Here is a 21,030-nt window from a genome sequence, read left to right as displayed (position 1 = left end):
CTCTCTCTCTCTCTCTCTCTCTCTCTCTCTTTCTCTCTCTCTCTCTCTCTCTCTCTCTCTCTCTCTCTCTCTCTCTCTCTCTCTCTGTGTGTGTGTGTGTGTGTGTGTGTGTGTGTATGTGTTTGGAGGAGTTTCTTTTGGCAGCTGGATGGTCTGTTTGGAGCATGAGGAATGCATATTGAAGGCCTAGGTGCATGTTCTTGGTCTGTAAAAACTGTATGCTCTGTGCTCACTGACCCTTCAACAACTTCAGCTTCTCAGAGGCCTTGGCTGGGTTATTCTTGTCCAGCTTGATGGGTTCAGTGACTTCACTGTACAGCTCCATTTCTGATTTCTGCTTAAGGGTATTCTGAGTAATCGTCTGAAAGGCCTGCTCCTATTGATAGACTCCTTGGCACTGGTCTTGAAGCACTGAATGTTGTTTGTTTTTTGTGGCCACTCACCTTGTCTTTGAGGCCAATCTTGTTTCCCAACACAACAAGAGATCCCAGGGGCTGGCCTAAATAAGAAGCTTGTCTCTCTAGCTGTCAAGAGCTGTGAATGTGTTGGGGGCAGTCACATCAAACACCAGAGTGCAATAATCTGAACTTCTATAGAAGGCCACACCAAGAAACTGGAACTGGTTTTTGACCAGCTGTGCCCCAGATCTGCATGGTGACAATTATGTAGTCCACCATCACCTTCTTGATGAGAAAGTATATGGCTTTGTACTGGCTACTGAGCTTATTCACATACTGGTTCATGAGATATACCTTTCCAATACCATAATCTTCCAGGATGATGCCCTTCAGCAGCACTTTCTTCCTAGAGGTCATCCTTTAAGTGTGGGGTCCACGGAGGAGGAGACACAACAGCAAGCAGAGACACAGAAGTCCAACTCCAGTTCCAGTAGGCTCCTTGGAGCTTCCCAGTCCCAACAACAATAGCCAGTGCCACCCCATTAGTCTTTTAATTCTCTGGGAGTTTAAGGGTATTTGGGGAATTCAGGGAAACTTAATAGGGTCCTTACTAGAAATTGTGACAGAAATGGCTGTTAATGAGTGCTCAGAAATGGAAGAACTCTAGAATTTAGGTAGAATTTTTGGATGATGTATGGGTCTGTGCACAGACTATGATGTTGTCTGAGGCTCAAGTCAACTCTAGACCATTACAGGATAGAGCACTGAAGGAAGAGAATGCCATAAGGATTATCAATGAGACTTAAATGGGACTGAACTTTAGACATGATATCCCTATCTAGGAGAGAAATAAGGCAACAATGTAGAACAAGAAATGAATGAGGGAAAGGATATTTGTTTATCATATATAAAGTTTTAGTAGTTACTCATGAAGCTTTTATGGTTAAGGAACAAAATGAAGTCATAATCCAAGGCATCTTTTAATGCACTGGTGTGAATATAAGGTAGTTGAATTACAACAAAGTGGGGGGAAATCTCTGCTATAGATTTCACAAGTTATCAGATGATATTCTTGGTTTTGAGTTACCTAGTTAGCCTGCTAGCATGAGTCAAAAAATTTTGTATGATAGTCTCAAGAGCTATTAGGTCAGACACAGAGATAGGAAATGATTGCTTATTAAAGGAAATATAGACGTCTTCAGACTATTGAGTTTCATAATATCCACGGGATGTTTATAACACTGATCTGTCAACTTGAATACATTTTAGAAACTTCATATGGCAGAGATGCTATTATTATGACATGGTAAATATGTCAGCTTTTGTTTTTAGACTTGAAATCAGAGGGCAATATGAAAGATTAATGTGCTTTGACATTCATTTTCATATATACTGGGTTTATTAATTATTTTCCTTCACTGACATCAATCAAAACTGAAATTTCATAAAGATCAATTGACAAGTGGGTAAGTTTATTTTAATATAAGTCCATAATCTGACCATTGAAGTAGTAAAACAAATGAGACAGAAAAGATAATAAAAAGGCATTTGGCCATTTTCTGTCACAGGCCATTTATATTGTTGAGTCCTTGGTTTTGAGATAGACATCTCAAAAATCCTTGTAACAACATGAAGTTTTGGATTTTTTTCAAGGTGATACACATTCACTTTCAGATATTAGGAAGGACTTGTATGTTTAAGGGAAATGTGTAAGAGATGAAAATCACACCACTGCACAAGAACAGGATGGCTGCTAGAAATGCCACTACCATGGCAATGCCAATCTGCTGAATATGTGGGTAAACGGGCATATGGAAAGATGGTGGAAAAGCAATCCCCTCCTTGTTTATGATGGAGAAATAATTGCACAAAACAACAAGGAAGACAAAGCTACTAGCAATGATGTTCAGAATCGCTGAAAGACCAAAGGCATTGTAGGTTTCACTCTCCTCTTGTCTTCCCGTGTACACATTTCTAAGAGCAAAAACAGTGGCCACTTTTCCAATCAGCCAGAAAATGCTGGTAGTCAACATCAGGCACTGAGAAACACGAATATCCAAAGGAATGAAGGTGTCATGGTAGCTGTATCGGTAACACACTCTAATATTGCTGAAGTTGTCATGGTGGTAGATGCAGGCTTTCCACACTCCCACAAAGGCCACACTAGGGTAAGAGATCACAGGTTCCTTCGAGTACCACACTCGCCATTGTGGGAGGCCCATGGAGGTGATGCAAAGAATCCATGCCATGGTGGATAGAGCAAAACCTCCTACCTGGCGACTGGAACCTCTGTTGAACAATATCATGATGACAGTGAGCACTGGATAACTGCAAAGAAATACAAGATAAAATAAAGACAGGCTCCTCAAGCCTGGGGCACTGTCAGTTAGGTGACTAGTAACAGGAAGGAATAAGTATTTATGTTTGAGAAAATGGGCCTTTGTTCTGGAAATTGCTATTGGGAATGTGGCCTGAGCAAATTATAAGAAGATCCTTCTAGGAATATTTACTATGGCTTGAAAATGAATTCTAACAGTTCCATTTCTGGATGTTGGTTCAGATAGACAATGGGGTTTGAATTCAAATATTCAGCCACAAAGATGATTACCAATTTGTAATATTGGGGAGTGTCAGGACCAGTATAACCTATGTTTTAAGTTCCAGGCCAGCCAAGGCTTCATAGTGAGACCCTGTATTAAAAAAACACCTAATATAGCAAAATTGATAAATGATAAATTAATACTTAATTCATTAACAAAAAGTAATAAATAAAATAAAAGTAATGAATTAATAACGATTCTAGTAAAGAAATGCAGTTTACTTCTCAGTGTACATTATCTTGGAGCAAACCAATTTACTAGAACACTCACTACATGTCAAAAGAGATGAGAATTTAGGAACCTACGAAAATGTTCACAATGAAGCAAATCTAAAATACATAGAAACCAGTAATGTGGCTGGAGCTCCATATTCCCTCCAGTCTGCACCTACACGTGCAGCAGTGGCACATCAGTGTACTTTGCTCCACCCGCAGCTCTGCCTGCCTCCCAAGAGGCTGACTCTACCTACAGGTGAGATACATACTCCACACCAAACCCCCACACCTGTGTTACCCCAGCAAGCCTAGCAGCCCTGGACTCTGCACTCCCCTGTTGGAGGTCCATCTTCCTTCCATCCTCACCTATACCTGGAACAGTCTTGGGTTAGCACAGTGCACCCCATCCCACAGTTCTGTCTGCCTCCCAGGGAGTCGATGTAACCTGAGACACACAATTCCTACTGCCTCCCAGAAGGCCTGCTCCAACCGGGGATACCCAAGCTAGCCAACACCAGAGACAACCAGAATGTGAAAGGCAAATGCAAGAACATAATCAATAGACGCCAATATAATATGGCACCATCAAAACCCAGCTCTCCTACTACAGCAAGCCCTGGATATACTAACACAGCTGAAGAGCAAGTCTGTGACCTTAAATCCTATCTCATGAAGATGATAGAGGCCTTTAAAGAGAATATAAATAATTCCCTTAAATAAATACAGGAAAATTTACTCAAACAGGCAAAGGAAATGAATAAAATGATCCAACACCTAAAAAGTAAATAGAAGCAGTAAAGAAAACACAAATGGAGGCAAGCCTGGAGGTGGAAAGCCTAGGGAAGAGAACAGGAACTACAGATACAAGCATCGCCAAGATTATACAAGAGATGGAAGAGAGAATCTCAGGTGTAGAAGATACCATAGGAGAAATGGATACATCAATCAAAGAAAATGCCAAGTGTGAAAAGTTCTTAACTCCCTTCATTGATCTCCAATTGGGTTGAAGACTAGAGAGCTTTTGTCTCACAAATTCAACTTAAGTTGTTTAGCATTTAAGAAGATGTTCTAGGTTTGAAAGCATTTTTATTAGGTATTTTCATTTCCATTTCAAATGTTATCCCCTTTCCTGGTTCCCATCCAAAACCCCCTATCCCACCCCTTCCCCATGCTTCTACGAGGGTGTTCCACCTACCCACCCACCCACTCCTGCTTCCCTGTCCTGGCATTCCCCTACACTGGGGCAATGAACCGTCACAGGTCCAAGGGCCTCTCCTCCCACTGATGCCCAACAAGTCCATCCTCTGCTACACATGCAACTAGAGCCAAGGTCCCTCCATATGTACTCTTTGGTTGGTGGTTTAGTCCCTGGGAGCTCTGGAGGTGGTGGTCTTGTTGGTTCATATTATTGTTCCTCTGTGGGACTGCAAACCCCTTCCTTGGGGTCTTTTCTCTACCTCCTCCATTGGCAGCCCTGTGCTCAGTCCAATGCTTGGCTGTGAGCATCCACCTCTGTATTTGTCAGACTCTGGCAGAGCCTCTCAGGAGACAGGTATATCAGGCTCCTGTCAGCAAGCACATCTTGGCATCCACAATAGTTTCTGGGTTTGAAAAGACAATTTTAGGATAGAAAATTATTTAGACACAAAACTTTAAACTCACCAAGAGAGGATAAATGATAGAATACCTTATCTAAACTGTCAAATATAAATGGACTGGACATTGTGACTGTATATCACATCTTATAGTTTTCAATTTTTTCATAATTATTATAATTGTATTCAATTTATATTGGAAAGGAAAAGAGCCTTATATTGATCTAAAATGGAGAATGGTACAGAGGGAACTCTAAACATGGGTAACATTTAATGATCCACTGGCAACTGAAAATCAAATGAAAGAGCTAGAACCCTAGTCATTTGTCACACTGACCTCATAACTGTTTGGAAAACTCTTCTAGGATTTCAAACTTTGTAGTTCATAGTAGACCTTTTTATTGTAGATAAGAATCTCAAGGAAAAAATTACAAATAAAGGGGGATACTTTGAGAATATCCATGTTTCCAACTAGTAACTTGAAAATGGGTGTTATTATATTTTCTACTTGTTTTAAAGGACATTTCATAAACTTTCAAAAATTAAATGAGTCAATGTGGTGGTTCACAACTATAAAAACTTGAGAGGCGAGTTCATGGGATCACCACTTGAGTTCAGCCCAGGATATTGAATATTGAAGTACTGTAAGAAGGGGGGGGGGCTAGAAAAGGGGAAATCATTTGAAATGTAAATAAATTATATCGAATAAAAAATAAAAATAAAAAAAGGAAAAAAAAGAAATATTTCAAAATAACAACAATGGCAACAACAACAACAACAACAACAAAGCCAAATGAAGGAAGGCTATATAGCTCAATTGCTTAACCTTTATATACAAGATATTAGATTCTTTTTAATATTTTTAATTTGATATTTTATTTACATTTAAAATATTATCCCCAGCCAGGTGGTGGTGGCACACGCCTTTAATCCCAGCACTTGGGAGACAGAGGCAGGCAGATGTCTGAGTTCGAGGCCAGCCTAGTCTCCAGAGTGAGTTCCAGGACAGCCAGGGCTACACAGAGAAACCCTGTCTCAAAACTAAACAAAACAAAACAAAGATAAAATATTATCCCCTTTCCTGGTTTTCCCCCTTCTAGGAAACCCCCTATCCCATCCTCCTTCCCCCTGCTTCTATGAAGGTGTTCATTCATCCACCCCACTTCCACCTCCCCGCCCTCAATTCTGCTACTCTGGTTCATCTATCAAGCCTTCATAGGACCAAGGACCTCTCCTCCCATTGATGCCTGACAAAGCAATCCTCTGTTACATATGCAGCTGGAGCTAAATGTAACCCTTGGTTGATGGCTTAGTCCCTAGAAGCTCTGCAGAGTCTGGTTGGTTGATATTTATGTTCTTCCTATGAGGTTGCAAACCCCTTCAGTTCTGCAGGGACCCCAGTGGAGGAGTTAGAGAAAGGATTGAAGAAGCTGAAGACTTTAGATTTTTATAGCACTGTAAAAATAGTAACCTAATCATGTTTAGTATATTCATAGAACAGAAATTATGATACTGTACTTGTTTTAAAGTAAATAAACAATTGGCAATATTGCCAAAATAAAATACTCATTAAGGTAAAAAAAAAAATGGTCCTAACTCAAAACATCCTAGAAACTTAGGTCAATATGAGAAGACCAAACCTAAGAATAATAGTAATAGAAGAAGATGAAAATTCAAGTTCAAAAGGGCCAGAAACATCTTCAAAAACTCATAGAAGAAATTTTTCCTAACCTAAAGAAAGTGATGGCAATAAATGTACAAGAAGCTTATGGGATAAGACCCAGCAGCCAGTGAGGAGGCAGCCTGCATAGGTGAGACTGGCCCTGCAGATCAGAGGACTCTGGGAAGAACCTTCCAGTTTTTGCCTCTGGATCGGGAACACCTCCGGCCACAGCACAGAGGAGAGAGCTAGCACAACCTACATCCAGAGTGGATCAGGGCCACCGAGCTACATACCCAAATGCAAGAGAGTGGGTCTCGGCCGCCATCTTTGCTTCTGTTACTGTGTAAGAGATTGGTAGGTAGGGTTCACCAGAGGATTGCTTGGGACACACCCCACCAGGACTCCACCTGTAGCCAGGAACTCAGCAGCACTACAGCAATTTGTGCCAGGGGAAAGCAGCTCACCCAGGGTTGCTAAGATAGGCCTACAGGCACACACACACAGGAGAGGCAAGCTCCAGTCAGTGACAGTAGGCCCAACTAACACCAGAGATAACCAGATGGCAAAAGGCAAATGTGGGAACATTGCTAACAGAAATCAAGGCAATATGGCACCATCTGAACCCAATTCTCCCACAACAGCAAGTCCTAGATACCCCAACATACCAGGAAAGCCAGATTTAGATTTAAAGTCACAGGTCAGGATGCTGATGGAGGGCTTCATGGAAGGTTTCAAGGACATAAATAACTCCCTTAAATACAAGAGAACACAAGTAAACAGGGAGAAGCCCTTGAAAAATTAAGGGAAAACACAACAAAACAGGTGAAGGAATTAAACAAAGCCATCCAGGATCTAAAGAAGGAGGTAGAAAGAATAATGAAATCATAAAGGGAGACAACTCGGGACATAGAAAACCTAGGAAAGAAGACAGGAGTCATGGATCCAAGCATCAACGACAGAATACAAGAGATAGAAGAGAGAATCTCAGATGCAGAAGATACCAGAGAAAGCACTGATACAATAGTCAAAGAAAATGAAAAATGCAAAAAGCTCCTGACCCAAAATATCCAGGAAATCCAGGACAAAATGAGAAGACCAAACCTAAGGATTATAGGTATAGAAGAGAGTGAAGATTTACAACTTAAAGAGCCAGTAAATATCTTCAACAAAATTATAGAAGAAAACTTCCCTAACCTAAAGAAAGAGATGCCCATGAACATACAAGAAGCCTACAGCACTCTAAATAGATTTGACCAGAAAAGAAATTCATCCCGTCACATAATAATTAAAACACCAAATGTATTAAACAAAGAAAGACTTATTAAAAGCAGTGAGAGAAAAAGGTCAAGTAACATATAAAGGCAGACCTATCAGAATTACACTGGATTTCTCACCAGAGAATATGAAAGCCAGAAGAGCCTGGGCAGATGTTATGCAGACCCTAAGGGAACACAAATGCCAACCCAAACTGCTATATCCAGCAAATCTCTCAATTACCATAGATGGAGAAACCAAGGTTTTTCATGACAAAAACAAATTTACACAGTATCTTTCCACAGATCCATCCCTTCAAAGGATAATGAATGGAAAACACCAACAAAGGGAAACTACACACAAGAAAAAGCAAGAGAGTAATCTTCTTTCAACAAACCCAAAAGAAGATAACCACACAAACATAAAAATTACATCAAAAATAGCAGGAAGCAACAATCAATATTCCTTAATATCTCTTAACATCAATGGACTCAATTCCCCAATAAAAAGACATAGACTAACAGACTAACAGCACACCTGAAACAAGACCCAATATTTTACTGCATACAGGAAATGCATCTCAGTGTCAAAAACAAATACTACCTAACAGTAAAAAGTTAGAAAACAGTTCTCCAAGCAAATGGTCCCAGGAAACAAGCTGGAGTAGCCATTCTAATATCCGATAAAATTGACTTTCAACCAAAAGTGATCAAAAAAGACACAGAAGGACACTTTATACTCAAAGGAAAAATCCACCAGGAAGAACTCTCGATTTAGAACATCTATGCTCCAAATACAAGGGCACCTGCATTCATAAAGGAAACTTTACTAAAGTTTAAATCATACATCCCACCCCACACAATAATTGTGGGGGACTTAAACACCCCACTCTCTTCAATGGACAGATCAGGGAAACACAAACTAAATGGAGTCACAGTGAAACTAACAGAAGTTTTGGACCAAATGGACTTAATAGATATCTATAGAACGTTTCATCCTAAATCAAAAGAATATACCTTCTTCTCAGCACCTCATGGTACCTTCTCCAAAATTGACCATATGATTGGTCACAAAACAGACCTCAACAGATATAAGACGATCAAACTAATTCCATGCCTCCTATCAGATCACGATGGGATAAGGGTGGTCTTCAAAAGCTAAATAAATAAATAAATACCAGAAAGCCCACATACACATGGAAGCTGAACAATGCTCTACTCAATGATACCTTGGTTAAGGAAGAAATAAGAAAAGAAATCAAAGACCTTTAGAATTTAATGAAAATGAAGGCACAACATACCCAAATTTATGGGACACAATGAAAGCAGTGCTAAGAGTAAAACACATAGCTCTGAGTGCCTACAAAAAGAAGCTGGAGAGAGCATATATTAGCAGTTTAACAGCACACCTGAAAGCCCTGGAACAAAAAGAGCCTAATACACCCAAAAGGAATACAAGGCAGGAAATCATCTAACTCAGGGCTGAAATCAACCAAGTTGAAATAAAAAGAACTACACAAAGAATCAACAAAAGCAGGAGCTGGTTCTTTGAAAAGAATCAACAAGATAGATAAACCTTTAGCCAGACTAACCAGAGGGCACAGAGACAGTATCCAAACTAACAAAATCAGAAATGAAAAGGGTGAAAAACAAACGGAAACTGAGGAAATTTAAAAAAGTATCATATCCTACTACAAAAGCCTATACTCAACAGAACTGGAAAATCTGGAGGAAATGGACAGTATCCTAGACAGATACCCACTACCAAAATTTAATCAGGATCAGATAGACCATCTAAATGGTCCCATAACCCATAAAGAAATAGAAGTGGTCATTGACAATCTCCCAACCAAAAAATAAATAAATAAATAAATAAATAAATAAATAAATAAATAAAATAAAAATAAAAATAAAAATAAAAGCACAGGACCAGATGGCTTTAGTGCAGAATTCTATCAGACATTCAAAGGAGACCCAATGCCAATACTCTTCAAACTATTCCATAAAATAGAAACAGAAGGAACATTACCCAACTCCTTCTATGAAGCCACAATTCCGCTGATACCAAAACCACACAAAGATCCAACAAAAAAAGAGAACTTCAGATCAATTTCCCTTATGAATATCAATGCAAAAATACTCAATAAAATTCTTGCCAACCAAATCCAAGAACACATCAAAACGATCATTCACCATGATCAAGTAGGCTTCATCCCAGGGATGCAGAGATGGTTCAATGTATGGAAATTTATCAATGTAATCCAATACATAAACAAACTCAAAGAAAAAAACCACATGGTCATTTTATTAGATGCTGAAAAAATCATTTGATAAAATTCAGCATCCTTTCATGTTAAAGGTCTTGGAAAGAACAGGAATTCAAGACCCATGGCTAAACATAGTAAAAGCATTATACAGCAAACCAGTAGCCAACATCAAACTAAATGGAGAGAAACTTGAAGCAATTCTACTAAAATCAGGGACTAGACAAGGCTGCCCCACCTCCATATCTTTTCAATATAGTACTTGAGGTACTAGCTAGAGCAAATTAGACAACATAAGGAGGTCAAGGGGATACAAATTGGAAAGGAAGAAGTCAAACTATCACTATTTGCAGATGATATGATAGTATACTTAAGTGACCCGAAAAACTCTACCAGAAAACTACAGCTGATAAACAACTTCAGCAAAGTGGCTGGTTATAAAATCAACTCAAGCGAATCAGTAGCCTTCCTATACTCAAAGGATAAGCAGGCTGAGAAAGAAATTAGGGAAATGACACCCTTCACAATAGCCACAAACAATATAAAGTGGTTTGGTGTGACTCTAACCAAACAAGTGAAAGATCTGTATGACAAGAACTTCAGGTCTGTGAAGAAGGAAATTGAAGAAGACCTCAGAAAATGGAAAAATCTTCCATGCTTGTGGATTGGCAGGATTAATATAGTTAAAATGGCCATCTTGTCAAAAGTAATCTATAGATTCAACGCAATCCCCATCATAATTCCAACTCAATGCTTCATAGAGTTAGATAGAGCAATTCTCAAATTCATTTGGAATAACAAAAAACCCAAGATAGCTAAAACTATTCTCAACAGTAAAAGAACTTCTGGGGGAATCAGTATCCCGGACCTCAAGCAGTACTACAGAGCAATAGTGTTAAAAACTGCATGGTATTGGTACAGTGACAGGCAGGTAGATCAATGGAATAGAATTGAAGACCCAGAAATGAACCCACACACCTATGGTCACTTGATCTTTGACAAAGGAGATGAATCCTTCCAGTGGAAAAAAAATAGCCTTTTCAACAAATGGTGCTGGTTCAACTTGGAGTCAACACACAAAAGACTGCAAATCTATCAATTCTTATCTCCTTGTACAAAGCTCAAGCCCACGTATATCAAGGACCTCCACATGAAACCAGATACACTAAAACTAATAGAAAATAAAGTGGGGAAGAGCCTTGAGTACATGGGCGCAGGGGAAAATTTCCTGAACAAAACAAGATCTAAGATCAAGAATTGACAAATGGGACCTCATAAAATTGTAAAGCTTCTGTAAGGCAAAGGACACTGTCAATAGGACAAAGCAGCAACCAACAGATTGGGAAAAGATCTTTACCAATCCTACATCTAATAGAGGGATAATATCCTATGTGTACAATGAACTAAAGTTAGATTGCAGAGAATCAAATAACCCTAATAAAAAATGTGCTACAAGCCGGGCGGTGGTGGTGCACGCCTATAATACCAGCACTTAGGAAGCAGAGGCAGGCAGATTTCTGAGTTTGAGGCCAGCCTGGTCTACAAAGTGAGTTCCAGGACAGCCAGGGCTATACAGAGAATCCCTGTCTCAAACAAACCAAAAATAAAAAAAAAAAAAATCCAAAAAAAAAAAAGTGCTACAGAGCTAAACAAGGAATTTTCAACTGAGAAATATCAAATGGCCAAGAAGCACCTAAAAAATGTTCAACATCCTTAGTCATAAGGGAAATGCAAATCAAAACAACCCTGAGATTCCACCTCACACCAGTCAGAATGGCTAATATCAAAAATTCAGGTGACAGCAGGTGCTAGTGAGGATGTGGAGAAAGAGCAACACTCCTCCACTGCTGGTGGGATTGCAAGCTGGGAAAACTACTCTGGAAATCAGTTTGGCGGTTCCTCAGAACAGTTTGGCAGCTCCTCAGAACAATGGACATAGTACTACCTGAGGACCCAGCTATACCACTTCTGGACATATTCCCAGTAGATGCTCCAACATGTAATAAGGACCCGTGCTCCACTATTTTCATAGCAGCCTTATTTATAATAGCCAGAAATTGAAAGCAATCCAGATGTCCCTCAACAGAAAAATGGATAGAGAAAATGTGGTATATTTACACAATGGAGTACTACTCAGCCATTAAAACAGTGACTTCACGAAATTTGCAGGCAAATGAATGTAACTAGAAAATATCATCCTGAGTGAGGTAACCCAATCAGAAAAGAACACACATGGTATGCGCTCACTAATAAGTGCACATTAGCCCAAAAGCTTGGAATACACAAGATACAGTTCACAGACCACATGAAGCTCAAGAAGAAAGTTCAAAGTGCTTCGGTTCTTCTCAGAAGTGGAACAAAATACTCACAGGAGTAAATATGGAGATAAAGTGTAGAGGAGAGACTGAAGGAACGGCCATCCAGAGACTGTCCCACATGGGGATACATCCCATATACAGTCACCAAACCCTGACACTATTGTGGATGAAAAGAAATGCTTGCTGAAAGGAGCCTGATATGGCTGTCTCCTGAGAAGCCCTGCCAGAGCTTTGCAAATACAGAGGCTGTTTCTCGCAGCCAAACACTGGACTGTGCATGGGGTCCCCAATGGAGGAGTTAGAGAAAGGACTGAAGGAGCTGAAGGGATTTGCAAACCCATAGGAAGAACAACAATATCAACCAACCAGAATCCCCCTGCCCCCCAGAGCTCCCAGGGACTAAGCCATCAACCAAGGAGTACACATGGCTCCAGCTGCATATATAACAGAGGATTGCCTTGTCAGGCATCAAAGAGAGGAGCAGTCCATGGTCCTATGAAGGCTTGATAGATGAGCCAGAGTAGCAGAATTGAGGGCAGGGAAGTGGGAGTGGGGTAGGTAGAGGAACACCCTCTTATAAGAAGGGAGAGGGAGGATGGGATAGGTGGTTTTCTGGAGGGAGGGAAACAGGGAAAGGGGATAACATTTTAAACGTAAATAAAGAAAATATCCAATAAAAAACATAAAAAACCCTGCCAAGTAACATATAAAGGCTGACCTATCTGAATTACACCTGACTTCTCAACAGAGACCCTAAAAGCCAGAAGATCCTGGACAAATACCTTGCAGACTCTAAGAGACTGCAGATGCTAGTCCTGACTACTACACTCAGCAATCCCCTCAATCACCATAAACGGAGAAACCAAGATATTCCATGACAAAACCAAATTTACATAATATATTTCTACTAATCCAGCCCTATGGAGAATACTAGAAGGAAAGCTTCAATACAAGGAGAGTAAGTACACCCAAGAAGACACAGGTAATTCATCTTCACACAGTAAAACCAAAAGAAGAAAATCAAACACACACACACACACACACACACGCACACGCACACGCACACGCACACGCACACGCACACGCACACACAGCAGTACCTACAACAATAAAATAACAGGAACTAAAAATCATTTGTTGTTAATATCTCAGAACAGCAAGACTCAATTCCCCAATAAAAAGACACAGGCTAATAGACTGGTTACCTAAACAGGATCGATCATTCTGCATACAAAAAGCACTCTTCAGAAACAAAGATGAACATCATCTCAGAGTAAAGCATAGGAACGAGATTTTACAATTGAACAGAAACAAGAAACAAGCTGGAGTAGTCATTCTAATATCCAATAAAATAGACTTTTAACCAAAAGTTATCAAAGGGGATGGGAAAGGACACTTCATACTCATCAGAGGAAAAATCCACCAAGATGACATCTCAATTCTGAACATCTATGCACAAAATGCAAGGGCACCCTCATTTGTAAAAGAAACTGTACTAAAGTTCAAATCATACATTGAACCACACATAATAATAGCGGGGGGACTTCCACTCCTCACTCTCACCAATGGACAGGTTATCAAACAGATCCTAAACAGAGAAACAATGAAAACAACAGATGGTGTGAACTAAATGGATTTAACATGTATCTATAGAACCTTTCCACCAAAACCAAAAGAATATACCTTCTCAGCACCTTATGGAACCTCCTCCAATATTGACCATATAATTGCTAACAAAGCAAGCCTCAACAGATACAAGAAGATAGAAATAACCCCTTGCATTCTATCAGATCACCACTAATTAAGGCTGGACTTCAATAACAGAAACAAGAGAAAGTCCACATATTCATATAAAGTGAACGACTCTACTGAATGATCCTTTGGTCAGGGAAGAAATAAAGAACATGAAGACTTTCTATAATTCAATGAAAATGAAGGCACTACATGCCCAATCTTTTGGGACACAATGAAAGCAGTGCTAAGAGGAAAATTCAGAGTACTAAGTGCCTTCATAAAGAAATTGGAGAGATCTCACTCATACTAGCAACTTAACAGCATAACTAAAAGTTCTAGAACCAAAAGAAGCAAACACATCTAAGAGGAGTATTATGGGATAAAATAGTCAAACCCAGGGCTGAAACCAAACAACCAGAAACAAAGAGAATTATATAAAGAATCAACAAAACCAAGAGCTAGTCCTTTGAGAAAATCAACACAATAGACAAACCCTTAGCCAAATTCACTAAAAGACAGACACAATATCCAAACTAACGATATCAGAAATGAAAAGGGAGATATAACAATAGAAACTGAGGAAATTTAAAAAAAAATCATTAGGTCTTACTTCAAAAGCTGTACTCCATAAAACTGGAAAATCTAAATGAAATGGATGTATTTCTAGACAGATACTGCATACCAAAGTTAAATCAAGACTAGGTAAACTGTCTTAACAGTCCCATAACCCACTAAAGAAATAGAAGCAGCCATTAAAATTCTCCCATCCGGAAAAAAAAAAAAGTCCAGGACCAGATGGTTTTAGCATAGAATTCTATCAAACCTTGAAAAAAACAATACAAATACAAATTAAAACAGAAGGAATGCTACCTAATTCATTCTATGAGGCTATAGTTACCCTGACACCTAAACCACACAAAGACTCAACAAAAGAGAGAATTTCAGACCAATTTCTCTCAAACCAAATCCCAGAATACATCAAAAACATCATTCACCACAATCAAGTAGGCTTCATCCAAGGGATGCAGGGATGGTTCAATATACAAAAATCCATCAACATAATCTACTATATAAACAAACTGAAAGAAAAGAAATCACATGATTATTTCATTAAATGCTGAAAATCCTTTGACAAAATCAAACACCCATTCATTTTAAAATTTTGGAGAGATTGGGGATTCAAAGCACATACATAAACATAATAAAAGCAATATATAGCAAAGCAACAGCCAACGTCAAACTAAATGGAGAAAAACTTGTAGCAATCCCACTAAAATCAGAGACAAGACAAAGCTGCCCACTTTCTCTCTATCTATTCAATACAGTACTTGAAGTTCTAGCTAAAGCAATAAGACAACAAAAGGAGATCAAGGGGATATAAGAAAAGGAAGAGTCATGTTATCCTTATTCAAGGATAATATGATAGTATGTATAAACAATACCCAAAATTCTACCAAATAATTCCTACAGCTGATAAACACCTTCAGCAAAGTGACTGGATATGAAATTACCTTAAAGAGATCAGTACACCTTTATAAAAATGATAAACAGACTGAGAAAGAAATTATAGAAACAACACCCTTTACAATAATCACAAACAATATAAAATATCTTAGTGCAACTCTAACTAAGCAAGTGAAAGATCTGTATGACAAGAACTTCATGTCTCTGAAGAAAGAAATTGAAGAAGATATCAGAAGATAGAAATATCTCTCATATTCATGGATAGATAGGATTAACATAGTGAAAATGGCCAAAAACAATCTACAGATTCAATGCAATCCCCATAAAAATTCCAACATAATTTTAACAGACTTTGAAAGAACAATTCTCATATGGAAAAGCAAAAAAACCTAGGATAGTCAAAACAAGTCAGAACAGTTAAAGAACTTCCAGAGATATCACCATCCCTGACCTTAAGCTGTACTACAAAACTATCATGACTTAAAAACAAAACAAACAAAAACTGTATGGCATTGGTACAGAAACCGGTTGATCAACAGAATCAATTTAAGACTCAAAAATAAACCCACACACCTATGGGAAAGTGATTTTTAACAACGAAGCCAAAACCATATGTCTTAGTCAGAGTTTCTATTCCTGTAAACATCATGACCAAGAAGCAAGTTGGGGAGGAAAGGATTTACTCAGCTTACACTTTCACATTGCTGTTCATCACCAAAGGAAGTTTGGACAGGAACTCACACAGGGCAGGAACCTGGAGACAGGTGCTGGTGCAAAGGCCATGGAGGAGTGCTGCTTACTGGCTTGCTTCCCATAGCTTGCTCAGCTTGCTTTCTTATAGAACTCAGGACTACCAGCCCAGGGATGGCACCATCCACAATGGACTGGGCCCTCTGCACTTGATTACTAATTGAGAAAATGCCTTACAGCTGGATCTCATGGAGGCATTTCCTCAAGGGAGGCTCCTTTCTCTGTGATAACTCCAGCTTGTGTCAAGTTGACACACAAAACCAGGCAGTACAACTGACCCCTTGCCAACTTGACACACGAACACATCACTATTAAGCCTCAATCCTTACTTCTTTTTCATCCCCAAGATATTTAAAAGAACTTTAAAAGTTCCAGTCTTTACAAATTCTTACATATTAAAATTTCAATCCCTTTAAAATATCCAATCTCTTTTGATATTCAAAGTCTTTTTACAATTCGAAGTCTCTAAACTGTGGGATCACTAAAATATTTTCTTACTTCAAGAGGGAAAAATATCAGGGCACAGTCACAATCAAAAGCAAAATCAAACTCTAACTGTCCAATGTCTGTGATCTTCTCATTATCTTCTGGGCTCCTCAAAGAGCCTGGGTCACTTCTCCAGCTCTGCCCTTTGTAGCACACAGCTTGTCTTCTAGGCTGCAGCTACCTGTACTCCACTGCTGCTGCCTTCTTGGTGGTCATCACATGGTACTGGCATCTTTAAAACTTTGCTGTCTTCTGCTGCAACTGGACTGCACTTTCACAAATAGCCTCTCATAGGCTCTTTCGATGGTGCTAAGCCTCAATTTCTGTGCATGACCACTTCAGTCCTGGCCCTTCAATTTCCATTGAGGCTGCACCTTCATCAATGGCCTCTACTGGCCTCTCACAGTACCAAGCATCTGCTGTTACCTCTTCATGTTTGAAAACCAGTACAACCTGAGTGACTCTTATACATTACCAAGTCTGGTTGCCAATAATAGGCACAACCATGGATTCCTCTGAACTCAGCCTCTCTGTGCTCTCAGAAAACACATCCCAACAGATTTCCCTTTAGTAATGCTTGTCTCTTCTTAATCACTGCTAATTTCTTAGCTCCAGCTAACCAGCATCAATAGTCCCAGTAATGCAAAGGTTTTGCTTTAGTAGTTATGGTATCTTGTTAATCACAGCTGATTCTTCAGCCCCAGCTAACCAAAACCACAGACTCTTCATAATCAAAGGAGTAAGGGTCCTGATAAGAGTCTTTACTCTTCCCTCTGAAACTTCACAACCCAGGCCTCCATCATTTGTATTGTTTTCGACATTATCTTCCAAGCTCCAATAGAAATCTCACAGAGTTCTTAACACCCAATGGCTCTTCTAGCCCAAAGTTCCAAATTCCCTCCACAGTCCTCCCCAAAGCATGGTCAGGTTGTCCCAGGAAAACCCTACTATGCTGGTACCAATTTGTCTTAGTCAGGGTTTATATTCCTGCACAAACATCATGGCCAAGAAACAATTTGGGAAGGAAAGGATTTATTCAGCTTACACTTCAAATTGCTGTTCATCACCAAAGAAAGTTTGGACAGGAACTCACACAGGGCAGGAACCTGGAGGCAGGTGCTGATGCAAAGGCCATGTAGGAGTGCTGCTTTCTGGGCTTGCTTCCCATAGCTTGCTCAGCTGGCTTTCTTATAGAACTCAGGACTACCAGCCCAGGGATGGCACCACCCATAATGGGCTGGGCTCTTCCCCCTTGATCACTAATTGAGAAAATGCCTTACAGCTAGATCTCATGAAGGCATTTCTTCAAGGGAGGTGCCTTTCTGCAATAACTCCAGCTTGTGTCAAGTTGACACACAAAACCAGCCAGTACACCATACAATGGAAAAAAGAAAGCATCTTCAACAAATGGTGCTGGCCTAACTGGATGTTTGCATATAGAAGAATGAAAATATATCTATATTTATCACCCTCTGCAAAACTCATGTCCAAGTAGTTTAAAGACCTCAAAATAAAACTGGATACACTAAATCCAATAGGAAAGAAAGTGGGAAATAGTCTTGAACATGTTAGTACAGGAAACAATTTCCTGAACAGAACACTGATGACTCAGGCCCTAATATTCACAACTAATATAAATAGGACCTCATGAAACTGAAAAACTTATGCAAGGCAAAGCACAATGGCAAGAGAACAAAATGGCAGCAAGCAGATTAGATAAAGATCTTCAATAACCTTCATCTGGCAGAGGGTTGATATGTAAAATATATAAAGAACTCAAGAAATTAAATTGCAACAAATCGCCAGGCAGTGGTGGCACACGCCTTTAATCCCAGAACTTGGGAGGCAGAGGTAGGTGAATTTCTGAGTTCGAGGCCAGCCTGGTCTACAGAGTGAGTTCCAGGACAGCCAGGGCTACACAGAGGAACCCTGTCTTGAAAAACAAAAAAGAAAATTGCAACAAATCAAATAACCCAATTAAAAGTGGGTATAGTACTAAACAGAGAATTCTCAATACAGGAATTTCGAATGGCTGAGAAGCACTTAAAGAAATGCTCAGCATCCTTAGTCATCAGAGAAGTGCAAATCAAAAGGATCCTGAGATTCCACCCTATCAGAATGTCTAATGTCAAAAACTCAAGTGATAACACATGCTGGCAAGGATGTGAAGAAAGGGGAACACTTCTTCATTGAGGGTGGGATTACAAACTTGTACAATCACTTTGAAAATCTATCTGGAGGTTCCTCCAATAATTGGAAACAGTTCTACTTGAAGACCCAGCTATACCACTCCTGGGCATGTACCCAAAGATGCTCAACAAGGACATGTGCTCCACTATTTGTAATAGCCAGGAGCTGGAAACAACCCATATGTCCCTCAACTGAAGAATGAATACAGAAAATAAGGTTCATGGAATATTGTTTATCTGTTAAAAACAAGAAGACCATGAATTTTGTAGGCAAATGGGTGGAACTAGAAAATATCATGCTGAGTGAGGTAACCCAGTTCCAAAAGGATATGCATGGTATGTACTCACCGATAAGTGTATATTAGCCAAAAACTTCAGAATAACTATGATACAGCCCACAGACCCAGAGAACTTAATCAAGAAGGAAGGTCCAAGAGTGGATGCTTGAATCACACTTAGAAGGGGAAACAAAATAGTCATAGGAGGCAGAAAGAGGGAGGGAACTTGGTGGGAGAGTGAGGTAGAAAGGGAATAGGGAAGCAGCATCAGGTGTACGGAGAGACAAGTGAGATGCCCAGACAGCCAGGAGAATGAATGGAAATCTGCAGATGCTTAGGAGAGGATCTCTAGGAAGTCCCAGAGTCCTGGAGTAGGGGAGGCTCCCAGGAATCAGTGCAGGTGACCTTAGCCAAGATGCCTAACAGTACATGGAACCTGAAGAGGCTACCTCCTATAGCCAGGCAGGGCTCCCTGCCTTGGGATAAGGACACCAATCCACCCCCAATACTTTCAACCCAAAATTTGTCCTATCTAACAGAAATGCAGGAATGGAGCAGAGACTGAAGGAACAACCAACCAACAACCAGCACAACTCGAAACCCATCCCATTGGGCAAGCACCGATCCCTGACTGTTATACTTCCAGACTGAAGCCTATTATAACTGTCTTTTGAGGGGCTCTATCCAGCAGCAGACTGAAACATATGAAATTACCCACAACTAAACATTGGATGGAGGTAGGGGACACTTATAGAAGAGTTGGGAGAGTGATTGAAGGCCCTGAAGAGGAATGGAGTCCCACAGGAAGACCAACAGAGTCAACTAACCTGGACCCCTGGGAACTCTCAGAGACTGAGTTAGCAACCAAAGAACATACAGGCCCCTAGCACATACATGGCAGATGTGTAGGTCAGTCTCCATGGCTGGATTGTCTGGCCCCAATGGGAGACAGTACACACCTAATGCGGCAGGGACTTGATGTGCCAGGGTGGGGAGATACCTGGAAAACCACCCTCTCAGAGGAGAAGAGGAAGGAGAATTGGGGGAGGGAGTCTGTTAAGGAGGGACTGAGAGGGTGAGCAGCATTTGAGAGATAGATAGATGATTGATAGATAGATAGATAGATAGATAGATAGATAGATAGATAGATAGATAGATAGATAGACAGACAGACAGATAGAGTTGTTTTTTCTTCCTTTTTTCTTTTCTTTTTTAAATTTTACTTTGCTTTTTGAGACATAGCCTCTTTAGTAGACAAAGATTTTCTCCAACTCACTATGTGGCCCAGGTTGGTCTCATACTCAAGGAAATTCAGGCACTTCCAAATTCTGAATACTTGGAATATAGGCTTGTACCACTATGCCTGCCTTATGTCAAATTTAATATTGTTTTATGGGTGTTATTTTTTGAAGTGATGTTGTTAGAACTCAGGGACTTGAGTGTGCTAGAGATAAATGGTTTGCCTCACCATTCCCAAAAGTGTGTTTTCAGGGGCTTTATTTTTACTTTTAGGTACTATCTATAATCGTGTCTTTAGTGCCAACGAAAGAAAATACGAGAAATGAACTGCTAGCTGGGATCCAAGGGAGAACAGTTTCCCAAAGTCAACTATCTTCTACATAAGAATGTAACTCCTGGAAACAAAGATCTGAAGATGTTTCCATTTTCATTGCCTAAGAAGGAGCATTTAGGGGCTGGAGAAATGGCTCAGCAATTGAGTACACTTACTACTCTTAAAAAGAACCTGGGTGCAGTACCCAGCACCCACACAGTAGTTCATAATTGTAACTGTAACTTCAGTTCCAGAGGATCTGATGCCTCTT

The 21,030-nt window shown here is 39.8% G+C and overlaps 1 protein-coding gene and 1 pseudogene across 1 annotated transcript; both read right to left on the bottom strand.

Moving 5' to 3' along the window:
- Positions 1-229: 229 nt before the first annotated feature.
- On the bottom strand, positions 230-815 carry LOC127675576 (ras-related protein Rab-7a-like; annotated as a pseudogene).
- Positions 816-2,068: 1,253 nt separating this feature from the next.
- Cldn34 (claudin 34) lies at positions 2,069-2,704 on the bottom strand. Its single transcript, XM_052170566.1, has one exon. The coding sequence runs from the start codon at positions 2,702-2,704 to the stop codon at positions 2,069-2,071; it is 636 nt and encodes a 211-aa protein (XP_052026526.1).
- Between the last annotated feature and the right edge of the window lie 18,326 nt (positions 2,705-21,030).

The sequence above is a fragment of the Apodemus sylvaticus genome, chromosome X, assembly GCF_947179515.1.
Source record: "Apodemus sylvaticus chromosome X, mApoSyl1.1, whole genome shotgun sequence".
Taxonomy (NCBI): Eukaryota; Metazoa; Chordata; class Mammalia; order Rodentia; family Muridae; genus Apodemus; species Apodemus sylvaticus.
Note: the sequence above shows the minus strand (reverse complement) of the source record. Positions and strands in the feature narration are given on the sequence as shown.